This window comes from Microchirus variegatus (assembly GCF_963457635.1).
Source record: "Microchirus variegatus genome assembly, chromosome: 4".
Lineage (NCBI taxonomy): Eukaryota > Metazoa > Chordata > Actinopteri > Pleuronectiformes > Soleidae > Microchirus > Microchirus variegatus.
In genome coordinates, this window is record NC_139805.1 from 10,024,964 (window position 1) to 10,051,793 (window position 26,830).

The 26,830-nt window shown below is 40.4% G+C and overlaps 2 protein-coding genes across 2 annotated transcripts in view; both read right to left on the reverse strand.

Moving 5' to 3' along the window:
- Positions 1–130: 130 nt before the first annotated feature.
- Positions 131–1,481, reverse strand: LOC310926505 (GTP cyclohydrolase 1 2-like; the record flags this gene model as incomplete). Its single annotated transcript, XM_083888649.1, has 6 exons — positions 131–260; positions 460–544; positions 633–664; positions 762–817; positions 917–1,026; positions 1,211–1,481. 6 exons carry the CDS (start codon positions 1,479–1,481, stop codon positions 131–133), a joined length of 684 nt encoding a protein of 227 aa, XP_083744775.1.
- A 4,188-nt stretch (positions 1,482–5,669) lies between these two features.
- Positions 5,670–26,830, reverse strand: part of kank3 (KN motif and ankyrin repeat domains 3) — a 34,924-nt gene continuing 13,763 nt past the window's right edge. The window contains exons 2-12 of the mRNA XM_083888637.1: positions 17,965–18,037; positions 16,214–16,300; positions 14,174–15,970; positions 13,973–14,075; positions 13,516–13,779; positions 13,309–13,399; positions 12,846–13,065; positions 12,162–12,304; positions 10,566–10,766; positions 8,672–8,773; positions 5,670–6,468 (exon numbers count right to left, since the gene is read on the reverse strand). Coding sequence (XP_083744763.1) covers positions 6,406–6,468; positions 8,672–8,773; positions 10,566–10,766; positions 12,162–12,304; positions 12,846–13,065; positions 13,309–13,399; positions 13,516–13,779; positions 13,973–14,075; positions 14,174–15,970; positions 16,214–16,250 — 3,021 coding nt within the window. The 5' untranslated portion in view covers positions 16,251–16,300; positions 17,965–18,037 and the 3' untranslated portion in view covers positions 5,670–6,405. The remainder of the gene's footprint in view (positions 6,469–8,671; positions 8,774–10,565; positions 10,767–12,161; positions 12,305–12,845; positions 13,066–13,308; positions 13,400–13,515; positions 13,780–13,972; positions 14,076–14,173; positions 15,971–16,213; positions 16,301–17,964; positions 18,038–26,830) is intronic.

The window sequence follows — 26,830 nt, forward strand, 5'->3', positions numbered from 1 at the left end:
AGACTTTTGTGTCCATTTTATATTCATATATATACATATATATATGTAAAATTTAAATTAAAAAAGGAACACGTTGGCGTTAAAACACTGTACAATACCCTATGTAACAGTGAGTTGAGGTAAAAAAGTTTTACTTCTTCAGTGTGAGAGCAAGGAACTCCTTCCTGGCCTTGGTATCATCATGGAATCTTCCCAGCATGACACTTGTAACAGTACTGGCGTTCATCTTCTGCACACCTCTCATCACCATGCACATGTGACTGCAAATGTGACAGAACAGTTATTTCAATGAAGTTAAGAGTTTAGTTTCAGAAAGTTTGATACAAATTCCATTTAATACAACTGTATACAAATACTACACAAGCCTAAGTTTATAGTTGTTGGTTGCTTAGATGTATTATTCCCTTTTAATTTGCATACATACAACGTCATTCTGTGAGAAAAGCTCTGAATACTCACACAGCCTCAATCACGACTGCAACTCCAGCAGGCTCCAGAGCCTCAGAGATGGCTGAAGCAATCTGTTTGGTCAGACGCTCCTGAACTGTGGAGAGAGATTCACTTTAAATGAAACTGAAGAAAAAAAGAAATCAAAAGGTAAATAAGAAATAAAGCGTAGTCAACTGGTTTACCTTGAAGCCTCCTGCTGTAGATCTCAACAATTCTGAAATAATACAAAAACAAAGTGAAGGGTTGAATCAAACATTTGCATGTGTTTGCACGTGTGTGCTTGTATGTGTATGTCTATGTGTGTCTCTTACCTTGCAAGCTTGCTCAGACCAACCACTCTCTTGTTTGGTAAGTATGCTATGTGGGCCTGAAATGATAAAAACAAATCATTTTGCATGTGCAAATGTTTTCTAACAGGCCCAATGTTGTATTCTCATACATATTCAGTCATTAAATACAACATTACCTTGCCAAAGAAGGGCACCAGGTGATGTTCACAGAGAGAAAACAGCTCGATATCCTTGACGATCACCATCTCTTCGTGGTTTTCATTGAAGATTGCATCATTCAAAATGTCTGTGTGGGAATTAAACGTAAGTTTAACACTAAGCTACTCAAAAGAGAGAGAACAAGTAGTGACTGTGTCCACTTTAAAGATCTAGCATTAAACACAGTATGATGGTTTATGAAAGGACAGCACAGCTTGTTTCAGTGTTGTCAAACTCTTGTTACAGCTCAGTAAAGAAGTACTTTTTCTTACCTTGAGTGGTTTCCTTGTAGCCTTTGGTGAGGAACTGCATGGCTTTGGCAGCACGCAGTGGTGTTCTTAGAAGTCCTTCCCGGTCCACGTCTTCTCCTAGCCCAGTCAGTATGGTACTGTAAGCGTTCTCCATCAGAGCCAGCTTTTTGGAATCTGCAGCCTCCTTGGATTCCTTTTCCTGTTTGCACGTACAATTATGTTTAGGCTCGATGCACTTGGTCAGGTAATCGGACACGACTCCGTTCATCTCTGAGGCATGGCGATACTCCATTCTGGCTTGTAGAGCTGCTTTCAATGATGATAACAATACAATGAAACAAGCTCAGTCGTTCTGGCTGAGGAAGGATGTCCCCTTGGTTTATAAAGCCTGACGAGGAGCCCAGAAGCTTCAAAGGAGCCTCAAGACACTCATGCAGGAGAAATCAATTGTCAAGGTGTTTTGCATCAAATGCCAGGAACAGCATTTGACTGGTCCCGTGTTTTTACTTAAACTATCTGGAACTTTCACGCTCTGACTTGACTCAAGTGATATTTCCTGAAGTAAACGGTCACATGTTTATTTACAATAAAGAAAATTAATGTGGAACCATTTTATTCACATCTAAAATGTATGAAAACAAAACAAAAGACAACACACTGGCTACTGAGTAATAGCAAATATATATAAATGGGCTTTGCAATTTATAGCAGTGATAGGTAAAATGTATGACGTCATTAAAAGGTGACCAAAATGACAAGGCAATAAGGAAATATAGATTTCTGTGGATCTGTGTTTTTCTTAATCTTAGTACAATACTAACCAATGGCATATTAGGGGTGTTATGATCTCAATTGTAAATCGACTATCGATAGAAACGACGTCACAATCTCGACCTTTGAAAGCAAGGATTTAACCACGCCCACAGTGTGGCATCCTGCAAGCGTCCAGAGGGAAAAATACACAGTGTTGTGGTTGTAGCCGTTGTACCACGATTACGTTACCTCCTCCCGCTAACCCCAAGCTGCTGCCAACTAACATTAACCACACGGCAACTGCTGATTTAGGCGACACATCGAAGGAACTCAAACCACCTCTGCGTTTCTCTGAAATCACCGGTGTGGAATTAATTTGCGTTCCCTGTGAGTTTTGTCAACAGCGTTTGCGTTACAGTTTTATTACTGCAGTACAATTTATTTTTAAAGTGTAACTGTAATTAAACATCTATTAGAAACCTGAGTAGTGCAAAGAACAAAAGCTGACCTTATGACATTGTTCCATGTTGTTTTGCATCACCTATTTTTCATACCGAGAATCACAATCATTAATCATTCCTCTTTTGTGTTGTACTGTAGTGCATAAGTTATAACTCCACGTGACTGTCTTGTGTATGTTAAACAAAGTATTGTTGTTGGTCATATATCATTTTGCAGTTCTCTGTAAACTGATATCAGAGCATAGTGTGTGGTGTTTTAAATCACAGGACCAGTCAGATGCTGTTGCACGGCAGTTAAAGCAAGAATTTAAAATTTGCTTCTCCTGCTTGAGAAAATGTGATGCTGTTTCCCCCGGAGGCGCCACACACACACACAGTGTCTGAGCACTGAGGATAATCCATTCTCATTATTCACGAAGGTTTTGTTACCCAATGTTGTTGCACACAGGGTATAGTGGTTTCTGTGAAAATAAACCACGAGTCAATGTATAAAATGAATGTAAAAAACCTCAAGTGCCTCAGCTGAACCTAATTGATTCGAAAACATATCTGGTGGGAAGTGAAATGGTCAAATGATGTGTTGTGTCTTTCTGTTGTGACTGAATCTGTTCTTCATACTTCTTCATGGGCTTGCATACGCGTTCTTTACACTCACTTTTTTACTTCCAAGAATGATATAGATTCATGCTCATTCATGGTGCTCAACGTCACATCTTCTTCTTGGAGACCATGTTGACATAATTGGTATCAGCCACAAGTCATAACACCGGCCAGTGAATCTTAAAACAAGCCATGCAATGTTGGTCACATTTACAGTGGTATGCAAAAGTTTGTGCACCCCTGTAAGTTTTCATGATATTCCTTTGTAAATCATTGGTTGTTTGGATAAGAAATGTCAGTTAAATATATCATATTGGAGACAAACAAAGTGATATTTGAGAAGTGAAATAAAGTTTATATGATTTACAGAAAGTGTGCAAGAATTATTTAAACAAAATTAGGCATGTGCATAAATTTAGGCACAAAAATAAACATTCTGTGCATCCTCCTTTTACAGAAATAACGGCCTCTAAACACTTCCTATAGCTTCCAATTAGAGTCTGGATTCTGGCAGAAGGTATTTTGGACCATTCTTCTTTACAAAACATCTCCAGTTCAGTCAGGTTTGATGGTTTCCGAGCATGGACAACCTGATTTAAATCACACCACAAATGTTCAATAATATTCAGGTCTGGGGACTGAGATGATCATTCCAGAATGTTGTATTTGTTCCTCTGCATGAATGCCTTAGTAGATTTTGAGCAGTGTTTAGGGTCATTGTCTTGTTGAAAGATCCAGCCCCAGCACAACTTCAACTTTGTCACTGATTCCTGGACATTGTTCTCCAGAATCTGCTGATATTGAGTGGAATCCATTCGACCCTCAACTTTAACAAGATTCCCAGTCCCTGCACTGGCCACACAGCCCCACAGCATGATGGAACACCACCAAATTTTACTGTCGGTAGTAAGTGTTTTTCTTGGAATGCTGTGTTCTTTTTCCCTCCATGCATAATGCCCCTTGTTTTTCCCCAAATAACTCTATTTTAGTTTCATCAGTCCACAGCACCTTATTCCAAATATTCTTTAGGACACCTCAAGTGACTCTGTTTATGACGGGTGCAGAGAAAAGGTTTTTTCTGCATTACTCTTCCAAACAGCATCTCCTTGTGAAAAGTGCGCTGAATAGTTGAACGATGCACAGTGACACCATCTGCAGCAAGATGATGTTGTAGGTCTGGGGAGCTGGTCTGTGGGTTGACTGTGACTGTTCTCACCATCCTTCACCTCTGCTTATCTGAGATTTTTCTTGGTCTGACACTTCGGGCCTTAACTAGAACTGTGGTCTTCCAATTACTCACAATGTTCCTCACAGTTAAAACTGAGAGCTTAAATCTCTGAGATAGCTTTCTGTATCCTTCCCCTAAACCATGATGGTGAACAATCACTGTTTTCAGGTCATTTGAGAGGTGTTTTGAGGCTCCCATGTTGCCACTCTTCAGAGAAGATGCGAAGAGGAGAAACACTTACAATTGGCCTCCTTAAATACCCTTTCTCATGACTGGATTCACCTGCGTATGGAGGTCAAAGGTCACTGAGGTTACCAAACCAATTTTGAGTTCCAATAATTAGTGCTAAAGGTATTGAAATCAATAAAATGAGAAGGGTGTCTACATTTATGCACATGCCTTATTTTGTTTAAATAATTCTTGCAGACTTTCTGTAAATCATATAAATATATTTCACTTCTCAAATATCACTGTGTTTGTCTCCTATATGAGATATTTAACTAAAATTTCGTATCCAAACGACAATGATTTATAAAGGAAACTCATGAAAATGTACAGGGGTGCCCAAAATTTTACATACCACTGTAAAAGTAAAATAAATCAACTTTAAAAAAAAGTGGTAGTGCCCCCTCATCTGGTGTAGACAGACGGGCCTTTTTTCTGCGCACCGCCCCTGCGGTGTACCAGAGATGGGGATAGGAAGGGGGGGAATCCCCAATCCCCACCCGCCCTACAAATCGCACCCTGCATAGACAAACAACCATTCACTCACACTCTCACACCTATCGTCAATTTAAAGTGACAAATTCACCTAATCCCCAAATCTGCATGTTTTTAGACTGTGGGAGAAAGCCGGAGAACCAGGAGAAAACCTATGCACACACGGGGAGAACATGCAAAGTCCATGCAGAAAGGCCCTTGTTCAGCTTCAAATCCCTTATGTGGAAAAATAGACCAGGTCTCAGTTCTTAATAACTACAGACCAGCAGTATCCAACCTACAGTTTTTAAATGACATTGTGAGACAAACTAGTTCTTAATCAGTTAAATTATGTTTTAACCATTCATGTTTTTGCATTAGTTATGTTTTTTTAGCTTGCAGGGTGTGATTGTGGCAGTTTGATTAGTGACTATCATTAACTCTCTTTACAGTCTCAACATTAGTGTAAGGACAGAGGTTCAAATTAAGTACTTAATTTGAGCTGCTTTAAAAAACATTTGTACATAAATGCAGATATTGGTGCTATACATGTTGACTTCAATAACAGTTCAATCACTGTAAACAGCTTCTTTCCAGATAATATAAGTGTCAACCCTTAAGTGAACATGTGCTTTCCAGCTCATTCTCCACCTGCACACAGTACAAGGATGTTTTTCATGAATGTAAATAGTTTGCCACAGAAAAAACACACACATTTCAAATCAAATTTTAGGTAAATATGTTTATTTGATATGTATATACCGTATTTACTGTATGAACATACGATGCATGGTCAGTTAGTGCAGACTGTGAACAGCTGTGCTGTTCTCATTTAATGTCAATAGGCCACATGAAGACGGTTACGTACAGAGGAGTAAAATTAAAAGAGCAAAATCAGGGAGTCGATATGATATACAGTGCTAAAAAAGGTTGAATATTCTCAGCCATCCAGGTCATAGTCACCTTGAAACCAGCACTCAGTGGGCTGTTGATGATGGTTTGTTTTGTGGGTGTTATGTTGTCAAGGAACTGAATAATTTAATGTATGATGAAGGTGTCCACTTCATCCCTTAAGTATATTGGAGCAATATATTTTCTGGAGCATTATCATTGTTTATATAAGAAAACTGACATGTTATGATGCATGTATTTGTGACTGTGTGGATGGCACCACTGTAACAGCAAAAATATAAGTGGGGTGCAAATAATAAATGTAAGGCCTCATATCTCCTGTCACAGAAGAAACAGGGGTGGAAATTGTTATTTGGACATGCTAGAAGCTCATGTTAGTCAAGTATATAATATACCATTCACAACTTTTATGGAAAAATAATATTTTCATATTAACAATACTTATAATTGCAGGACATATGGCAATATATAAATACATATATCTAAGTAAATTCCAGTGGAGCTTTACTCATATCCAGTTATGTTTGCTGATGTATCCGCCTCAGCACGCGGCTATGATCAGGTCAGTATGCAGGCCAGGGCTTGTTGGGGCTGGTGGGGCTTCGTGGCTGCGCCTTTGGACTTCCCTGAAAGACACAATGTAAATGACGTCGTCAGGGATTAAGGAAACCAAAAAAAATTCCAAGAATTACAAAAGGACTGCTCAGCCTCTAAATACTGTCTTCACTGACAACAATAGAGCTGCCACTGTTTGCACAAAATAAATAAATAAAATGTTTTGGTCTGTTGCATCACCATCAAATGTTGCTGAATGTTACCAAACGTTATTAACAATTCTCTGTAACCCCTCTCAAAAATGTCTTAACCTGAGTAGAAGCAAAATGAGGGTCTGCAGTGGAGACGCGTTCAAATATAGACGGCTGAAAGTAGAGAGGACGTTACAGACAGACATGCCAGGGTGGATAGTTTTCTCTCAGACAGGGAAGCAAAACAGGGAATGTCAGCCAAGGTTAGCAACATTCTCTCTCTCTCTATCACTTTGTCAGTGGATATTTAATTTAGACACTAAAGTTCACTGTTGCACACTTTATATAAATCACCTTTAAAGGTCACATAGAGTGGTCCTGTTGCACATATATGTTAGTTATGGAGGTCTACTTACATATATTAACTTGTTTTTATGGTCAAAAACCTCCTAGTTTCTGTAAACCAGCCGATAGAAATCCTCTTTTCTGACAGTGTTTTTCAGCCGCGATGTTTCAGAGTGAACTTTCACCCCCAGAAGACAGAGTCTTGTGATTGGCCAGTACTATCCAGCACATCCGTTCTCAGAAGCGCAGCGCCCCCCTCTGGAACGACGGATGCACTGCTCCTCATTATCAAAACATTGTTTTAACAGTGTTTAAAAATAGCTTCGTCACGACTCCCCACCACAGTCCCTTTTATGACTTTAAACCGGAGTCAGACCCAGAGTCAGAAGACACTGTTGCTCGTGAAACACCTCCACAACAGACGTTATTCTTCTTCTGTGGTTCAATGTACGTAACCGGATGTGCCCGGACTACCGCCCGGAGCAGGACGATCGGTTGTTCAGGAGAACCGCTGCTTACGTAACTATTACGGGATTTTCAGTGATCTCGTTGAGCCCCGAGATTACAATAAAACACAACGTTCTCAGCAATGGCTGAACTGTTGGTTTCGAACCGTCAGGCTTCATAAACAAGGTAATGACGCAGATACACACCAAAAAAAAAAAGCGATAATAGGAACTTCCGGTCTAGTTCCGCTTTAACCTTTCTGTCACCATCCTGTTGTCGACGACAGGATTTGGCATGCATGCTTCTCATTACCATAACTCTTAGACCATTTGTGATACCAAGAACATTAAAAATGCCCTATGTCAGCTGAGATTGGCACAGCACCCCCTGTGACCTTCATGTGAAGGATAAAGCAGTAGAAGACGGATGGATACTGGAAAGCAGATAAATAAAGCTTCGTGCCCATATACTTGTCATTACGGTAGCCCTCGGGACTTCTGCGGAACGACCGTCCAATGAAAGACAAGATTAACCAGCGTCAGCTTCGCAATACTGTGATTCCTAAACGGTTGAATAACTGCCAGATATTGAAAGTGAAAGTTATCTTGGAAAAAGGGGCAGACGCATTCAATCATTTATTTATTTTTACATTAATTTAACATTTTTTAACAAGTTGGGATGAAGTGCTAAATGTGGGAATGAAGAATGACAGTGGGACATTACTGAGCAGTAAAAGCTATTTATTAATTATCAACAATGCGGCTAAGGTGAAGACCCATTCAAGACAATGGCTGAAACACCTACAGGAGGCAGCAGTGCACAGTCAATGCTGCCCACACTCAAACTCAAGCTTGGAGACTTGCCCTGGAACTGATTTGACTTGCTTTTAATACAAGAGACGTAGCTCACTGAGCGGTCATGCTGTGAGTGTGACCTGCAACAACTCCATCTTACTCGCATGACATTTTCCAGCTGATTATAAACGGGTGGTTTTGAGCTAGTGACTGAAAGGGGAAACACCATCAGCTGAAACGTTAGCCTGAAGATGTGGCCGTTTATTCTTCTCGCTCTTTTAGACTAAGTTTAATCAGAGTAAAAACGGCACCACAGTAGAATTAGAACTGAGCAGCCATTCAACATAAGAGACTCTGTCAGTTTCATAATATAGTCCACGATAACAATTGTAATAGGAAGTTTATGCTATAATACTTTGCCTGACTCAGATTAGATACATATTAAATTCCTGTCTCAGTCCTCATGAGGGTGGGGGTCAGTGGGAGGCTGGACTCACCAGAGCAGGCTGGGTCTTGGCATAGTTCATATGGGCGTAAAGTAGCACAGCTGTGTCATTGTGAGATGCCTCAAGTGCGATGGACAGAGCGTTGCTGCCATCCTGCAGAAAGAGAGTGAGAAGAGAGGGACGATCAGAAAGGCAGAGTGGGTTCACTGACTCTTAAAACATGAGACTGAGTTTCTAACTAGAACAGAGATTCAGAGATGGGACATGTGAGCCACATTGGACACGGTTGTTACCTTTCTCAACTGTTTCAGCACATGCTGAGACAAAAGACTGTCTTGGGATAAATGCTGTGAATTTTCATCACTGGAGTAATTCAGTCTCCACTGGCCTGGACTAAGAAATTCATCCTGCACTTATTATAACATTGTTTATTAAATGTTGGAAACTCAAGTCAGTATTAATATCCAGTATTATATCAACATGCTCTTGCTTTTATTGATAAGATCTTCATGCAAAACATATTACATTTCAAATTCCTTAATTTAATTTAGTCTAAGTCTTCACTTCCATGTAACTAACTGTCACTACACTGCCAAAGCTTTCAGAGTTCAGTCTTCACACTGAGTTTCACAGACTAAAATGGTAAGGTAAACTAAAAAATAGCTTCAACTTTGGCAGTACTTCTTTCTACCTCAATTTGAATTTATATTAAATGCATACGACCCATACATCACTTTCTGAGACCAAAGTTTAATAATTTCTTGATTGGCCCATGTCATTTGGTGCAGTTTTATTACCATTTAAACCTAAATGTTTAAATAATTCTTACAGGCTTGTATCGAGTGTATCCTTACTGTGCTTCACACTCACAGTTTGTCATGGTCTTCTGAGTTTAAGTAGCACAGGAGGTGCAGACTTTTCCAAATATTTTCCCACCCCCTCTGGGTCTACCTCGTGGTCCAGCTGTGCTGAAATGAAACGCTATCCAGGAGCTGCCTGTGCCAAATGCCCAGCTTATTCTACGACAGATGTGAATGCTCAACAAATATTTGTCTGTCTGGCCTCTCTTCAAGCATTCAAACCACTCCACTGTAAAATCACTTTATATGCACAGCTACGCAGATTAAAAAGCAGTTGAGAGGAAATGAGAGGAGTTTCGTTACAGGAAATTCACTGTGGAGGCTTAAGTTTGTGGCGCATTGTACATAAAGGTGCATCTTTTGTTTAACCTATCATTAATATGTATGGGGTGGACACAATAATAAGAACACATGTCAACATAACATAATGAACAACAGCACCACTGACTACATCCTTAAATTATTCTACAGTTTTGTCAATACTTGAAGGGACATTTTTCATTTATTATAAAGAATTAATTTTTTTAATCTCATACAGTCTAGGTCTAAAAGTAAGATTTGCACATTTCCTACAAGGATTTATGAAATCAGTAATAGCTGTTGCCTGGTGTATGAGCCATGTGGTAATGTACTGTATGTTTGAGCAAGAGCTTGCAAGACATTGTGTCTCAAATCTGTAAGTCTGGCTGTGAACATAAGTGCTGTGGCTTTTTAATTCACTCCTCAGGGGCTTGTAGGTTAGACCAGTGACTGGATTTCCTGTAAACAGTGTTGATTTGAGCAGGAGGCAGATGAAAACGATTGACTCTTTAGCTTGTAGCCTATATTTCCAGCTTCCTAAACCTTAGAAGAAGGCGAGACAGAGGTGTCGAGGAGAGGAGAGTGCATAGATAAGTTTCCCATGAGGAGCCATTTCCTGAGCTCAAATTCAGCGGAATCCCAGATGAGAAAACGCTCAGACGTTTTCAACAGTCCAGTTGAGCAGATGGGTTCTTTTTTTTTTTTTTTTACCTCTGACAAAAAAGGTCACTGGAGGTTTATCTCAGTGGCTGCTTTATCTACATGCTAAATTATAAATAGCTTACATTATCCACAATAGATATGTCACAGCTAGGCTGTTCCAGGAGCAGTTTGACAATCTCAGCTCGACCGTGTTCACTGGCACACATCAGCGCCGTGGAGCCCTCGTCGTCCTGCACGTTAACGTCGGCGCCGCACTCGAGCAGTGCCCGCACCATCTCCTGACGACCATGACTCACAGCGAGCATCAATGCTGTCTGGCCCGCCTGCAAAAGAAGTAAAGAAAACATTTCCTCTTAGGACATATTTTTCAAATGCTGTCACACTGGATAGAAGTAATAGGAACATTTCATGTACTTTAAGAAAAAAAACATATGACAATCCTCCAACACCAGTGATCTTCCGACACCAGTCCTGTTGTTCTACTCTGTTCCTTATTTTTAGACCGTTTAAGCACACATGATATTCTCTTTTTCAGCACTGTTCTACTTTAGGGGCCCTCCTTAGATTATCTACAGAAGTACTGAAGTGAATGTGAATTATTTGGAGGTGTGTTTTGGGCATAACATCAAGTAAGCCAATCAGAGTTTCACTTGACATTGGCCTTAAAATCCAGGTGTGCTTGTGACTGGAGCATTGCTGTTTAAATGTATATATACAGTATATACATATATGTATATATATGTATGTATGTATATATATATATGTATGTATATATATATATATGTATGCATGTATATATATATATATGTGTATGTATATATGTATATATATATATATATATGTATGTATATATATGTGTGTATATATGTATACATATATATATGTGTGTGTGTGTATATTTTCATATAGGCCAGTTAACCCTAGGCACTTAAAACTTTTCAACTTTTATGTTACAAGCCTGCTCCTGCTTCCTCAAAACAGCCATGTTTTGTTGTTGTTGTTGTTGTTGTTGTTACAAAGACTTAATAAGTTATATATTATACCCTCACTTAAAATGATGTCTCTAAACAAGCATTGCATGTCCAGTATTTCATAACCAGTGATAGTAATATGATTTGTGGTTGTAATGTAATAAATTAAGTCATGAAGTCTGATGACTAGTTATGAATCCTGTCAGGCACATACTCTACACTACATATCCTAATTAGATCAGCCAGACAACAACAACAAGACAACTTAAAGTCAACAAGATTCTCAGTAATGACTTTAGCGTCAGGCTGTGCCAGGCTCTGCAGTCAAATTTAACGTTTAATCAATTATTTCTCAGGACAAAACAGGAAATGTCCAACACACCTCATAAAATTAACATATAACAAACAAAAGGAGCATTATCCTCTTGAAACTTTCCTTCTCCCACAATACCTCTATGTAATAAGTAGACTGTTAACAGATCTAAAAGGGAACATGGCTGATGGAGGTGACTGCCAATCTACAGAGGCTCTTTGTGTACATTTTGGACACAATATATTCACAGTTCTGAGTTAAAGAATGCCCATATCTTGTGTTAAAATTGTGGTTTTCCAGGATAAATCCAACAATGCCGACATCAGTTTACCCCAATCTCATGAGTACAATGTCATTCTGACTGATGGGAAACTGCATCCCAAAACATTATGTGTGTATAAAAGAAGAGACTCTGAACTGTGACGTTCACTTGCCTGGCTGGCCTTGGCATTGACATTGCCCTTACTGAAGAGTTTCTTGACCACAGCCATATCCTCCTCTTCCTTCACAGTAGAGAGAGCAGCCAGCATAATGGCTGTGTAGCCCGCCTTGTTCTGCTTATCCACACTGCACACACCTGTAGAGTATAGGCTTTGTTTACTGTGACATCTTGTCCAGGTGATTCACAAAGGTCCACATATACATCATCAATTTTTAATTCTTACCAATGTTATACTAGTAGTACTAGTCATGCTTGTTTCACAGTATGCTTATCAACACAAGTTGCGGTTTTGATATGAGAATGGAAAAGTCCAAAATGGGGCAGTTCATTCACAGAGTCTCTTGTTAGGCCTGACTGTACTAGAATATGTAAATACACACACATTCTATCAAAATTCATAATAGTTTTTTAACAGAAATGTATTCATGCATTTACCAAATGTATTAAATAACCATAAAATGACTGCCTTTTCATTACCATCAATTAAAATCCTAACATATTCTGATCTAAACATAGACAATGGAATGGAAACAACATCAGCTGAATCCATCCGTGATTTTGGTCACACACTTTTTCTGTGTACTATTGTATGAACTGGAATGCTATTGCAGTCTGTGTGGTATTGCCCTGCGGTGTAATTTGGATGATTCTTGTCTGAAGACACTTCATCGCTGACCTGTGTCTAGCAGCAGTCCCACCACTCCAAAGTTGGAGTGGGAGACACTGTAGTGGAGCGCTGTGTTGCCGTTGCCATCAATCATGTTGACTACATGTTCCAGCAGAGCCAATGACACCTCAGAGAACGCCATCAGGTAGTCGGAGACCCGTGAGGTTTGAGCCATCTTTGCGCTGGACATTCGAAACCACTCGAGCTGCACAGTGTGGGTGCTGGAGAGCTGAGGGTGAGGTTGCAAAGTTGTGGTCTTGGTCATTTTTTTTTTTTAAATAATTTGAACAGTTTCCAAGCATCCAAGTGTTCATTATTATTATTTAAACAATAAGACATAGTCACACAGCTTTCATCATTTCAACATTAACTATTTATGGCATCAAATTTCTATCATTTACTTTGCATTATTCCAGTGGTGAAGTAAAGGAAGCACAATGATAGTTAATTGAAGAAGCATGCAGGGACGCACCACTTCCTTACTCTTCAGAGATTTACTGTCGTCATTGAGGTGATTCTTCAGAATGAGGCAAGCTTCACGCATTTTTGAGCTCAACTCAAACCTGTGACAAAAACACAAATGTAGAGACCTTAAAACAAGTCACTGCCTTGAGTGCGTGAATTAAAAAAAAAAAAAAGTTATGACTCTTTGCCGCGTAAGTCATAAATAATGGCCTACTTCTCTTTCACAGCATCAGATGAATAACTTGCAGTTCTCAGAGTTTCCTCATCAGTGTCACTCTCATCTAGGTTGACATTTCTCTCCTCCTCAGATGTTTCTTCCTCAAGAGCTCCCTCGTCCTCCTCTGTGCTATCCAAGCACTCGCCTTCTTCACTTTCTTCAGAGGAACTCCCATCTTCTTCCTCCTCCTCCTCTTCCTCTTCTGCCGCCTCTTCTTCTTCTTCCTCCTCCTCCTCTTCTTCACTGGAAGTTGACTCATACCTGGAAGGTGTAACAAACATCATACAAGAATTCTTGCATGTGTACTTAACCATCTACTTTTTCCAAAAACAACTAAGCTATTGTTTCTTGTTGTTGCTTGTCAAATCTGTGACCTGGACAGAGTTACATTCTGAACCTCTAGACTTTCTGTCGCTGTGGTAAAAAATAAAAATGTAGGTTTCATATTACCCACCCTCCATTTAGAATACCAACAAACTGAAGGCTCTTCTTGCCAGTGGTGCGATTCTCGCCCGGGTTACTCCCATCCTTCCTCTTCATGATTGATTTCAGCATACCTATTGCCATGAAGGAAGCACAATAGTCAAACAATAGGAATAGGCACATGCCTCACACAAAGGAATGTAAACAGTAAGTAATTACTGTAGTTCCAAACCTGTCTTGGAGTTGCTGGGTGCAGTCTCATGTCCTTGGTCTTCTTCTTGCTTACTGGCTGTGCTGACCACCTCTACTTCTGGAGAAACCTTGTACTCTGCAATGGTCAACTGTCTCTTTTTTGGCACGACAACTTTCTGCTCTTCAGTCTTTTCTCCAAACAAGTTCTCCCATTGACACCCAGTGCTGACCAGTAATACAGGAGCTGGTTCTGCTGGTTTCTGTAAAGCCTCTGTCTGGGTCCCTTCTTCAATCTGAACTACCATCAAATTCTCACCTACACATGCATCGGTCATCGTTTGCTGGCATAAAACTCCAACATGCTTTAACACAGAAGCCAGAGTCTCTACCTGGGCATCTGCTGTCTCTGGTTTTGCAAGAACCCCTCTCTCAAATGTAGCTTTGCAGGTTTTCTCTTCTATCTGGGCTCTAAGCGTCCCAAGATCATTATCAACTACACTCAGCTGATCCTCTAGATTCAGGATTGTCTCCTGCTGGAATTTAATGGTGTCCTGTAAGGTGTCAATCTCCCGTTGTGTCTCACTGGTGAGTCCAAGTAGTGACTCCATGACCCAAACCGCAGCATCTTCTGTCTGAACTGTGACCTGTTCCCCCTTCTCATGAACCAGAGGGGCCTCTGTTCCTGTGCATTTCTCACAAACATTCACTTTGGTGCCAACAGAAGCATCTTTCACACCCTGGCTGTGGTAGAAAATGACAGAGTCCATTGGTTTGTCATCCCCAGCAGCCACTGATTTCTTTTCAATAACTGAAACTTTCTCTGGAGCCTTTACTAAAACTTTTGATGAAGGTTCTGTAGGTTTCTCTTCCTTACCCTCAAATATCTCTGAGAGCTTTTTCAGCTCCCCAGATTTTGCAAGGCCTTTGTGACCTGGAGAGCCTGGTAAACGGCTGAGGATACGGTGGTCACTTTGTGTTTGAAGGGTCTCCAGGGTTTGGGTCGATGACTCCGTAGACTGATGCTTCTTCTGGGTCTCCTCCATGGCTAATTTCTTCTCTTGCAGGGCTAACAAGAGTGTGTCTTTCTCAGCACGGAGCTTGGCTACCTCTTTCTCCAGTGCAGGAACACCTTTTACCCTCTCTTCCATCTCCTTAAGCTGCTTCAAAGCTGTAGCCATCTGCTCTCTCACTGTCTGCAGCTGGCTGGGAGGGATCGGTGTCATTGAATTTCCAGCAGCTGGTGTGCTGTGTCCAGAGGTCTGAGGACTGGGTTTAGTCCAGTTGCTCTGTAGGGGCTGAGTGGATGAGAAGGGAAAGTGCTGTTTGGGAGGATCTGCGAGCTGGAATCGCCCACCATTCTGATGCTGGTGGGTTTGTTCCTGCTGCAGTCGCCGGCTGGTTTCCAGAAGAGTCCGTTCAACTCTAGGGTTGCGCAGTGGTGGAGGAGGTGGCACTTTGACTCCAGCAGACAGTGGAGGGACAGTGAGGAGGGTTACAGGAGAGACAGAAAGTCCCTCACAGGGTGCTGATCCAAGGCGGTTGCGTGGTGGTGGAGGTGGAGGTACTCTCCCATCTTCACTGCCCGGTGAAGCAAGGGACTCTGTGGATGTCCAGCCACTGGTACGCCCACCCACACTTGTAGTCCTTTGAGAGAGTTTGACCCCTCTGCCCAAGCGGCGGGAGTTGGGTCCCCGGCGGAGATTGTGCCCACTCTCTATTTCTTCAACATATTTGAGGAAGTCCAGATCCAGCTGGAAACCATATGGTGTTTGGACAGAGTAGGGCACAGACTGGTCAGCCTCTTCCTGACTGGGGTAGATGAATGGAGAGCGCAACTCTGAAGGGGAAGAAGACGAGTATCTTGACAACACTGAAACATCATTGGCAACTCATCGCTGAGGACTAACAAACATGATTATTGAACAAAGTATTTGCAATACCAATATAAAATTTTCACATTTAAATTGCTTTTTGTATCTTTGCTTGTCTGTTTCACAAATTGTTTTCATCTTCTCCACTAATTGCTCAAAATAGGTACTTGAAAATACAGAAATGGAGACATCTTCTCATGGTTTCCTACCAGGCAGCTTTGGGTTAACTTGCACCGACTGAGTCATTTTTCAGCACTGGAACTTCTTAGCACGCACAGCTTTGAATCAGCACCTGGCTGAAGAAAACACAGTGACAGGAACACATTGTTATGACATGGCTATCAAAGCAGTAGAAGCTCCCACATATTTACCTATTTCTGATTTGAACGAGCTTTAAGGGAGAGTCTTGTCACTGTACTGATTGCTGCTTGGAGAAGCTATTAGCAGTGAATGGGAAATGTGTCTAAACCGATAGCTGATACTGGGGCAGTTGCTGAGGAATGCAGGCTCATTCCCATAATTGATTTGATGCATCTGAATGATATGTCGGGATGCAACTTGGTATATTACAAATGCAAAATGGGTCTCAAAGCGAATTTGAGGGCACACTTACTTCTAAAATCTAATAGAAGTATTGGAAAAATGTCTCTTTTTATATTTATACATATTTTGTATATATAAATATGTATGCAGGCTTTTATGTGACATATGAAGCAATGTATACATGATTAAATAACCAAAATGTTGATTTTGATGTCATGAGGACACCACACTATGCAACTTTGCAGGAGGCCTACCATTTGTACTGACTGTCAAGAAGTGCCAGTGTGGGTTTGGATTCTGTGTCATCAAATTTTTTTTGTAAAGTATGAACATCATGTGCTCCACATCAGCATATTTTGTTAATGGGAGACAGATTTACACAACCTCCAAATTGGCTCCACCTCTCATTGCATCTTAGCAGGAGTTGTTAACTTGCTACAAAAGGCAGAAAGAGCTGAAGAAGTGTGTGTGCTTTCTTGTGGCTTGTTAGCACTTGTGATAACCCATGACTCAATTCAAAAGAAGGTGAATTGGCTTCTTTCAGAGATAAAGAGGTTTTGTTAAAAGGACCATGTGTTTGCTTTTCCTCCTCAGAGGTGTTGAAGGATGTTAAGTGAAACATAATTCATTCCTGACAATGAGTGTGTGCGTGCACTAAACACAAAAATAACAATCAGGAAATATCCAAGAAAGATTTTCAAAAACAAAGTGTTGGTCATTAACCTACACCTCAAGACTGCTGCTCAATTACAACAACAACATTACACCATCCAGAGTGAAAAACCACAGGATTCTCTCCACCACAAGACCATACATTACTACTGCTTCACTGGGAGATCAGTTATTTCCTCCAAGCATAGTGTCCATTTACTCAGTCCTATGAACAATACAGGACAATAAAACCTGGAAAATGACACTTACATCAATAAAGTGATTATGAAAAAGCCTGATTGGAGCAGGAAGTAAGTTTGTCTAATTAACATTTAAGAAACAAATACAATCTGAATGAAATGTCCCAGAATTAAATACAATTTTCTTTTCCAAATAGGAAACTAAAATCACTTCCTCTACAACAGGAAAAAACAGCCAGTTAGTAAGTGTCCCTGACATGAGATGAAAACCTTTGCATGAAGTAAATAGTAACCAGTTACTGAGAAAAAGAAAACACATCGTCTTGAATAAGAGGCATTTAAATCGCATTATGTCCCCATATGATCTCCATGACAACACGTGTGCTCTCAGATCAAGAATGTCAAAAGAAAACATCTGTTGTAGTCGATGTTTTTTTGTTTTTTTTGAGTCATAGAGACCATGGTTTCAACAAAATGACAAGCAGGACATTTGGTTAGACTATTGCAATCACAAGAAATAATATTTACAATGAAAATGCAAGCAGCTTGTGCTTTGTTCAGATTACCTCTCAGCTACTCAGTGAAGGACTCATGCAGATGGAGTTCAGACTGGTTCCCTCCTCAGTGCTCCATGTAGCCCTGTAAGAGAGAGACAGAGGAAGAGATCTTTTAAAACAAGAACAGCATTGAGGGGAAAACTGAACTGAAATAAAAAAAAAAAAAGTTTAATTGATGCAAAGAACGATAGAATGAACGGTTTGAATATGAAAATGACACACGTATACATCATTTTACATGTTCCTTGCAGTTACCCGATCTCACCCAGCATCACTAAATTGTGTGTCCTCTCAATGACGAGCGTGCAGTGTGACATGACTTATGACGCTCTAACTGCCCTGCTACACACTTCACAATCACAAGTGTGTGAGTTTACAAAGAAAATTATAGAGGTTATTGTCTTTGTGTGTCAAAATGCCAGTGTGTGTGCGTGTGTTCATGGTGCTTCTTCTGGTTCAGCCCTAACAGCTGTGTGTGTTACACAAAAACACTCCACTTTGTCTTTGAAACATGAAAATATATAACAACATAACATAATACAGTCGCAGATAAAATAATTTGCACCCACCTACTCCACACACTCACACACACACTAAACCCTAGATACATGCAATCATTCATTCTGTGCCTAACTCTCACACAGATTTTCAGCAGCCTCAGGCACATTCCTTCAGTGACGCATGCTGCTGCAACACGCTGGTCGCCCTTATGACTTACTCACTACTGATAACCCACAGACGCGCACATTTAACACATGCACACACACACACACAGGCAGATTGTCTGTCATCTCAGTCTCCAGCTGACAGACAGATGATTGTCAAAGACCACAGGCATTCAGCCAGACAAGAATACCAATTAGCACAAATTATATGATGGGATGGTATGGACAATTGATTAATTAAAATGTGCAGTGGGAATAACTGAGAACAATGTCCCTGCACTGCTGTTATCAGTTGCTGCTCTGTTTCTGCTCAGTGTTCCTGTCAGCAGCTTCCTTCAGGTCAGACCACAGTAAACATGGTGCAGCAGCAGCAGCATCATCTGGACCAATCACACACCAGGAAGTCACACAAGGGCACAACAATCCTTAAGGATGTGAACTGACTACAGTGGTTTCCATTGGTCTAAATCTGAGTGGAGCAGTTTGAGTTTTCATTTTAGTATGACAACAAGCAAACCAGAGGTCATAAACACACACACACACACACACACACACACACACACACACACACACACACACACACACACACACACACACACACACACACACACACACACACACACACACACAGGTCACCTGTAGTTTGTTTATCAGGCAGTTTTAGAAACATTAAATTCTTCTTTGTAATAGACCCTTTCATATACAAATATTCCAAGCCTAGCGAGGATGCACGTGCAGTTTGTGGTCAGAAAACGTCACAACAGGTAAGCGAAGAGCACGTATGTCCACGGTCTTCCACTGAATAATTCTGAATATGCTCTTTCATTGTCGATTAAGGACAGCGAACAATACCTAAATAAATTACTACTTACCGACGGCTAACCCTAACCCTTACCCTAACCCTAGCCCGCCTGACCGAGCATCCATAAAAGATTGGGTAGATGATATTAGCAAGTGGCCAGATATTCACGCTTACCTTCTAGATAAACCAAGCCTGTACACGGGAGAAAGTCAACCTGAATCCAACATGCCCCCTAACAAGTCGCTTAATGCCTATAATAGGGTTAGCTGGTGCTAGCTAGCTGGCCGGCAGCTAACAACAAGCTAGCTACGTCCAAGACCACAACATAACTTTAGGCAGCATAGAAAGAGCTGATAAATAAAACTTGAAATGAAGTGAGCACTACAAACGTGAGCCTCTTTGACTGCAGTAGCATCACCCCAGTCTTGTCTTTTTAATACTTGGAGACACAGACGACGTCTAGTTTTTTGAAAGGGGTGAGGTCCTGTAGGGATTCTGAAAAACTTGACACCATTGCTTGGTTCTATTTTCACAGCCAAGTACACTACAAGTAGGCATCGTATGTGTTGGACTGTTGACTTGGTACAAGTTAATGGTACGAGTATGTGTTTTCTGTGCTCATTTTTCTGTCATGTAGCTCTCGAAAGGGTCTGTTTGAAGTGATTTTGAACAGATTGTAAAGCTGGGGTGACCCCAAGGCAAAAGTGTTGGGATGAAAACTTTCAGTGCATACACCTCATGCCATGTCAGTGCTTTGGCTCTTTGACAACCAGACATTTTCCTGCTTATCATTCCCTTCTCTCTCACCCCATCTCTTGTTTCTCCTTCACTGTGCCATCAAACAGAGACACAAAAATGTGCCTTTTTATGCCCGAGTGCCTGGTGACAGCCAGAGGCCTGAGGACTGTCTGCCCCGTCCTTGTTTCTCAAGATTGGTTATTTTTCTTCAAATAAGGACAAAATGTTCACGTTTGAACTGATTAAAATGTGTTGCCGGTCATAGACCAAGGTCAGTGTGACCCCACTAGCCATATTTGCTTTGTGAACAAAATATCCAAAGAAAACCTGCAGGAAATCCTTTCAATTTGAGGTCTCAGCAGAACAAGTCACAGAGTTTAAGGCAGGTTTTTCACCGTCACAACATTTTATGAAAAAAGAAAGGTGGTATTCTAAAAAGCCTGGGATTCTGGGAAGTGATCTCTTAATGGTCAACTAACTGATAATCTAATCGCTTGTTTTGCACCAGTGCATCAGTTTCGGCCATGCATTTATTATTGGACATGTTCTGTTCTGCTTTCTTTGTTTCTCAATGACAGTTGAAAATAAACAGCATCTTTTACATTTTATGAAGCAAACAAATAATAAAAAACCTAATTCTCCAGTGTTGATACAGCCACCTGGGTGTCAACAGACAGAAGCGCAGTCACAGTCAGCTTCCCCCCCCACTAGTCATTGTTCTATCCTTTCTGAAACAGAATGTTGGCACCGTTTGTAAAGGCGGTACTAAATACCACATTCCAGGTTCAATAAGACAGGATGTGTGTTTCAGTATACAGACAGTACTACACAACAACACTGGAAACAGAGGGCAATGCCTCACACCAAAGCCTCCTGTTCTCCAAAGTTCATGGTATGGGAAATATGCCGACTGCTCTCAGTGATGGATTTGTGGTTTATCTGCTCTACACTGATGGTATCTACAGCATTATTTCATTAAAATGGCATCTTAGGCCCTGTCCCAATACCTCCACTAAACCCTACATTATTCTGCTGTAATATATTTTCGCAAATAAGCACGTTACAATGTCGAATTGTGTTGGAATATGTTGGTTTGATACACATCCAAAGGACCATTGAGCTTTGCACACTAATGTCAGAAAATGACTGACAATTTATGAAAGCAGCCAGCTAACTAGATAGCGAGCGGCTACCCGCTGAGCGCCCCGAGCGAGCACGCCCGCTGCATGGCGGGCAAACGCTCTCTAAGCACCCGGCAAACAGCCGCCAGCCAGCTCTGCTACATCTGGGTAGTTTTGTCAGTGTGTGGGTGTGTGTACCGGCGTTCACTTGAACACGAATACCATGGACTTGTCAGATTTCAATCACATTCGCGATATAGCGTTTACGAGGAGGGAGAAAAACCAGCGTCGACGGAGAAAAACAAACAGCTGATCCGCCGGCATTTTTCCTGAATGAAAATAGTAGCACGCTCCACTGGTAGAAAATGTATGATGTGATGTCCCAATACCACTTCCCTCAACGAGGGGAATTTACGGTTGACGGCACTCAAAACCAAGGGGAAATATTAAGGGGGAGGTATTGGGACGGAGCCATAGTTTCACTTTGTCTGTGCTCAGCAGCAAAACAAAACAAACAATACAAATGCAAGAGACACACGGTATAAAAATCAGCAGCTTTAAAAATAGTAATCTTTAATATACAGGAGCAGGAGCTGAATTCTGGTTAAAGCATTAATGAGAAAATGTAATCATACTCAGTTAACTGGTACACCAACAGTAAGTGACAGCACATTTACCCCCCCACACACACACACACACACACCCCTGCTCTGCTCTTCTTCTCCTGCCAACACTTTCCTCTTTCATTCCTCTTTCTTCAACTCTTCACTTCTCTTTCCTTTTGTCCTCATCAGTTCCCCTTCACATTTCCTCCCCTCTCCTCACATGACTCTCATCTCTCACTCTCTCCACACGCACACACACACACACACACACACACACACACGCACACATGCACGCACACGTGCACACACACACAGTTCCTCTCAAAAGTTGCTGTTTTTCTCTCTGATTTGATGACAGGCAGCAAATTACAGACTGAAGTGAGACACTGCATTCCTTCTCTCGACACCCCAAGTCCCAACCAGCTGCATGTCTAACTCACTCATACAAACACACGTTCACATTGTCGGAGTGTTTCATAATAGGGGCTTTTGCAGCAGAGGTGCTTTTATGTAGTTCTATAGAAATGTTGGGGAAAATACCCTTTTTTGTGTGTCCACACTGATCATAGTTCTTTGAACTTGGGCCTTAATGTTGGAAAGTGGGAGGCTACACAGAGCAGTTATCAACAACCTGATGGCAGATCAAACCAGCGCAGTGTCATAAAAAATATAAGTCTTCATGTACTTTTAATCAACAGCTTGTTCGTTTGTTAAAGGTGCATTATGTAATAAATCTAAAGCAACTGGCCATAAAATCCTCCTAATATGTCACAGAGACTCAGGAATAATGTTCATATAACAAACTGAACTCACCAATAACGACAGTACAGCCAAAATATTTGCAGTAAAAAAATATTTTGCAGACTGCAAATCATGTTTATGTTTTGAAATCATGATTTGGCATGTGGCGCCACCTACCGCCGTCTACCAATCATTGCAGTCAGTAGAGTCTCAGCTGCCGAGCAACCACGGGTTGCCAGTTACGTCAGAAAACAAAACCTAAAAGACCTCTGTATTTTGAATTTGAACGTAGTAACGGTTTTTGGCCACATTCTTACATAAGGCACCTTTAAGCACTTTGTAACACTGATTAAAAAGGCTATATAAAAGTTTGTTTTATAAAAGTTAAGTTAAAGTTTATAATTTTGCTATTATTCAATTGTGTATAATTGTGTATACACAAAGCCAAGTCCCATGCTCATTTAGGTTCACATTTTTATTCATCTGCCGTACAAATCTAAATGCTCATCTGTGTACAGTAGGCACCTTAAAATATCCAAAATCAGAGAAGAATATTAAAAACACACTATGGTAGTGGCTCATTACTATAGCAAAACATAACATCGACGGGCCAATTCTCGCTGCTGACATTCCTCATTGGCATCAGCCTTTTTTTAATCTGACAGCTGGTAAGAGATCAATTTATTTTATAAAAAGTCACAAAGCTATTCATTGATTGATTGATTTATTTATTTATTTAAAAGTTCAGTTAACTTTATAAGAGATGCTGCTGACCCTGGGAACTCCCTGCACTTTTTTGTTTTTGTTTGAACTTAAAACAAAGATAAGTGAAAGATAAAATATCATTACAGTTATATTGAAATTTTGGAAAACTTTATTTACTGAAGAAAACTTCAGGGAGCTAGTTTTCATTTAACTTTATCAGACATGCTGCTGAGCCTTGGAGCTTCCTGAACTTTTTGTTAGAATTTTAAAACAAAGATGTCTATTGTCTAAGACTAAAAAAATAAATAATAATACACTTTTGATGCAAATCTGTAAAACTGTTCAATAAACATATTCTTAAAGGCATTTAAACGTTAAAGTTAAATGTTGGTGTTTGTATTATTCAAAATTTTGACGCCAATATTTTCACTTTTACTGCAAATGAATATCGGCTCCAAGTTTCGGTTATCGGCTTCTTGACTACTAATAATCAGCCCTGAAGAAACCATATCGGTCTATCTCTATATATGGTGAGTGTTTCAAACTGTGGCTCATCATGTTCATAATTGCATATGGTTTCTTGATCTATTAATATAACCACGCTCTTCACATACATTTAATTTAACATTAGAAATATATTCCATTGTAGTTGAGATGTCTCTGAAGAATTTAACATTGGTAAAATGACTGCACTACAATATGAGGCTCTCCATGTGATAAGTCATGTTTGCTAACTTGTCAAGTGCAGTCATTTATGGAAGTAGTTCTCTATTTTTGTTTTGTGTTAATAATGGTAATAGTTAAGAATTAATTGTGACTAAATGAAAAAATACTGATTAATTCACCACCAAAATAATAATTAGTTGCAGCCCTGATGAAATTACCCTTTTGGACACAATTATTTAAGCCTGGAAGTGAACTATGATGAGAACACACAGTCCTGGTGATGATGGAACAGTGGGTGTGGCTAATCGGGAATTTTGACGCACACACGACTCGAGTGTTTCCTGCCCTGTTAGCTGTACCGTCACTGTGTTCCCTGTTCTGAGAAATGAACAAAGCTTTGCTGGAATCTGAAATGAAAGGAATCAAATGCCAAAATGTATTCTTACTACGTCACATGGTGAGGTACTGTACAGCAAGAGAAGACGGAGCGAAAAGTGCGTTTACAGCGAGAGAAGACAGAGAGAAAAGTGTGTTTACATCGAGAGAAGACAGAGAGAAAAGTGTGTTTACATCGAGAGAAGACGGAGAGAAAAGTGCGTTTACAGCGAGAGAAGACAGAGAGAAAAGTGTGTTTACATCGAGAGAAGACGGAGAGAAAAGTGTGTTTACATCGAGAGAAGACGGAGAGAAAAGTGCGTTTACAGCGAGAGAAGACAGAGAGAAAAGAGAGTTTACAGCGAGAGATTACAGAGACAAGTAAGCGATACAGTTAGAGAAGAGTGTGCCAGAGAAAAATAATTAACATGGCGAAAATAGAGCTTTCAACCCAGGATGGACAGACTCATTCATGTTCAGTCTTCACCCTGGAAGCACTAACCCAGTCTGTCTCATATGTTCAGAGACAGTGGCACTTGTAAAAAGTTGCACCGTGAAATGCCACTATGAGACCAAACACTTTTTGACAGTTCACATCTGAATTTATGTCACAGAAAATAAGCACTCTCAGAGCTTCTTTTCCTTTAAGAGAGAAGAAAACACTACATATGTTCAGTGTTACATCTATATAATTGTGTATAAGTGACAATAAATATTGTCGAAATGTTTTTGAATAGTTCTTTCTGTATTTGATCTGACAGTCAGTTGTTGATTACATGCAGACTACTAGGCTACTTCAGTATACAACCCACTACTAAATAATAACGCAAGTTAGACATTATGATGTTCCGGACCTTTGCTTGAGGAAATTTTCTCAAAGTGGACCTATTAGAATTTTAGTTGATTATGTTTGGTGTACAGTGTACAATATATTTTCATTGTTTACACACCAACAGTATGCTTTTTTTCTCATCTAAGATTTAGTGAACTTGGCCAAGATCTGTGGAATTTTATAAATAATCAGGATTAGAATTTCAGTGACCAAAAGTATTTCCCTAAAGATATCAGCATAATAACTGCAGAAGAACTGTTCATTGATTCAGTTGCGTCTTCCCTTCGGTAGAAACATGTGAGGAGCACGCTGGCACCACAGAGCAGAGTCAACGATGTGATATTAGAAAAAGACGAGGACAAGGAGCTGTCCTGCTCCATGGAGCCTTGTTCTGAAACTGTGAGCTCATTCCCAACACCACCCTTTTCACAAGAAGGCAAACCAGGAAGGGAGAAACGACATCCTGTCACACTGTCAACAACTTTCTGACCACTTTACATAAGAAAAAAGCCCATTCAGAAATCTGGACACAGAAACAGAAACAAACCCAGACCTCCTACACTCATTCACAGCATGCCCACATACACACGACCTTCCCTGTGTTAATTCCCAGGCCTCCGTTACACTGGCACCAATATTTTTCTTTTTTTTAAAAGTCTTATTGGGCTAATCAGTTCATGCAATCGTGAGATAGTACTATTATTACACTAATATTTTTGATTCAGCATGATTGACATTCATGAATAAATTGTAGAACATTTTCAAACTAGAAAAGCACTCGGAGAGCGCAGACTGCCAGCGCGCCTGGGTCAGACAGCGAGTGTTGTAACCAGTGATAACATTATGGTCAGACAGTGAGTGTTGTATCCAGTGATAGTGTCTAAGGATCAAGCCTAAAATGTAATCACTTGTTCCTGGTCCCATTGCGGACATTTCCTGAAATTTCATCCAAATCCGTACATGACTTTTCGAGTTATGTTGCTAACTAACAGACAAACGAACTCTAGCGAAAACATAACCTCCTTGGCGGAGGTAATAAATCCCAAACAAAACACAATATAAAGACACCGTAAAACTATAAAGCCAAAAACTGGCTGATATTAACTTTTACTGTACAAAATAAACAATAAATACAAAAAAAACTTTATTTTGATCTGGACCAGGACCAAATCTTTACGTGTTTTGGTCCTAACCATTGATGGAAGCACTGTTTACAACTTTCATACTAAACTGAAAAGTCTGGACCAAACAATGCGAACCAAAGAAAATGTGACAGCACTCTCAGACGTGGACTCGTAATGCTGTACCTCATTAGTTGGAGACAAAGAAAACGTTTCTTTCATGTCTGAGAACATTTTGGTCTAATCGACGCAAAATACAAGTGTACACACATGCACGGACACAGGAGGGCCTCTCTGCTACTGGGATAAATCTGCAGTTTCCTGAGGGGAAGCACACTACTCCCCTAATAAATCCCCCTTATCACCACACACACACATACATGCCCTGTGGGAGACCCCCCATTGTCTCCCAATAGGTACGGGGGGGGGGGGAGGTCCTGCCAGGAAACCCATCGGGCCATCCTGAAAGCTGCTTCCTGAAGGCAGCATGAAAACACTGGAGAG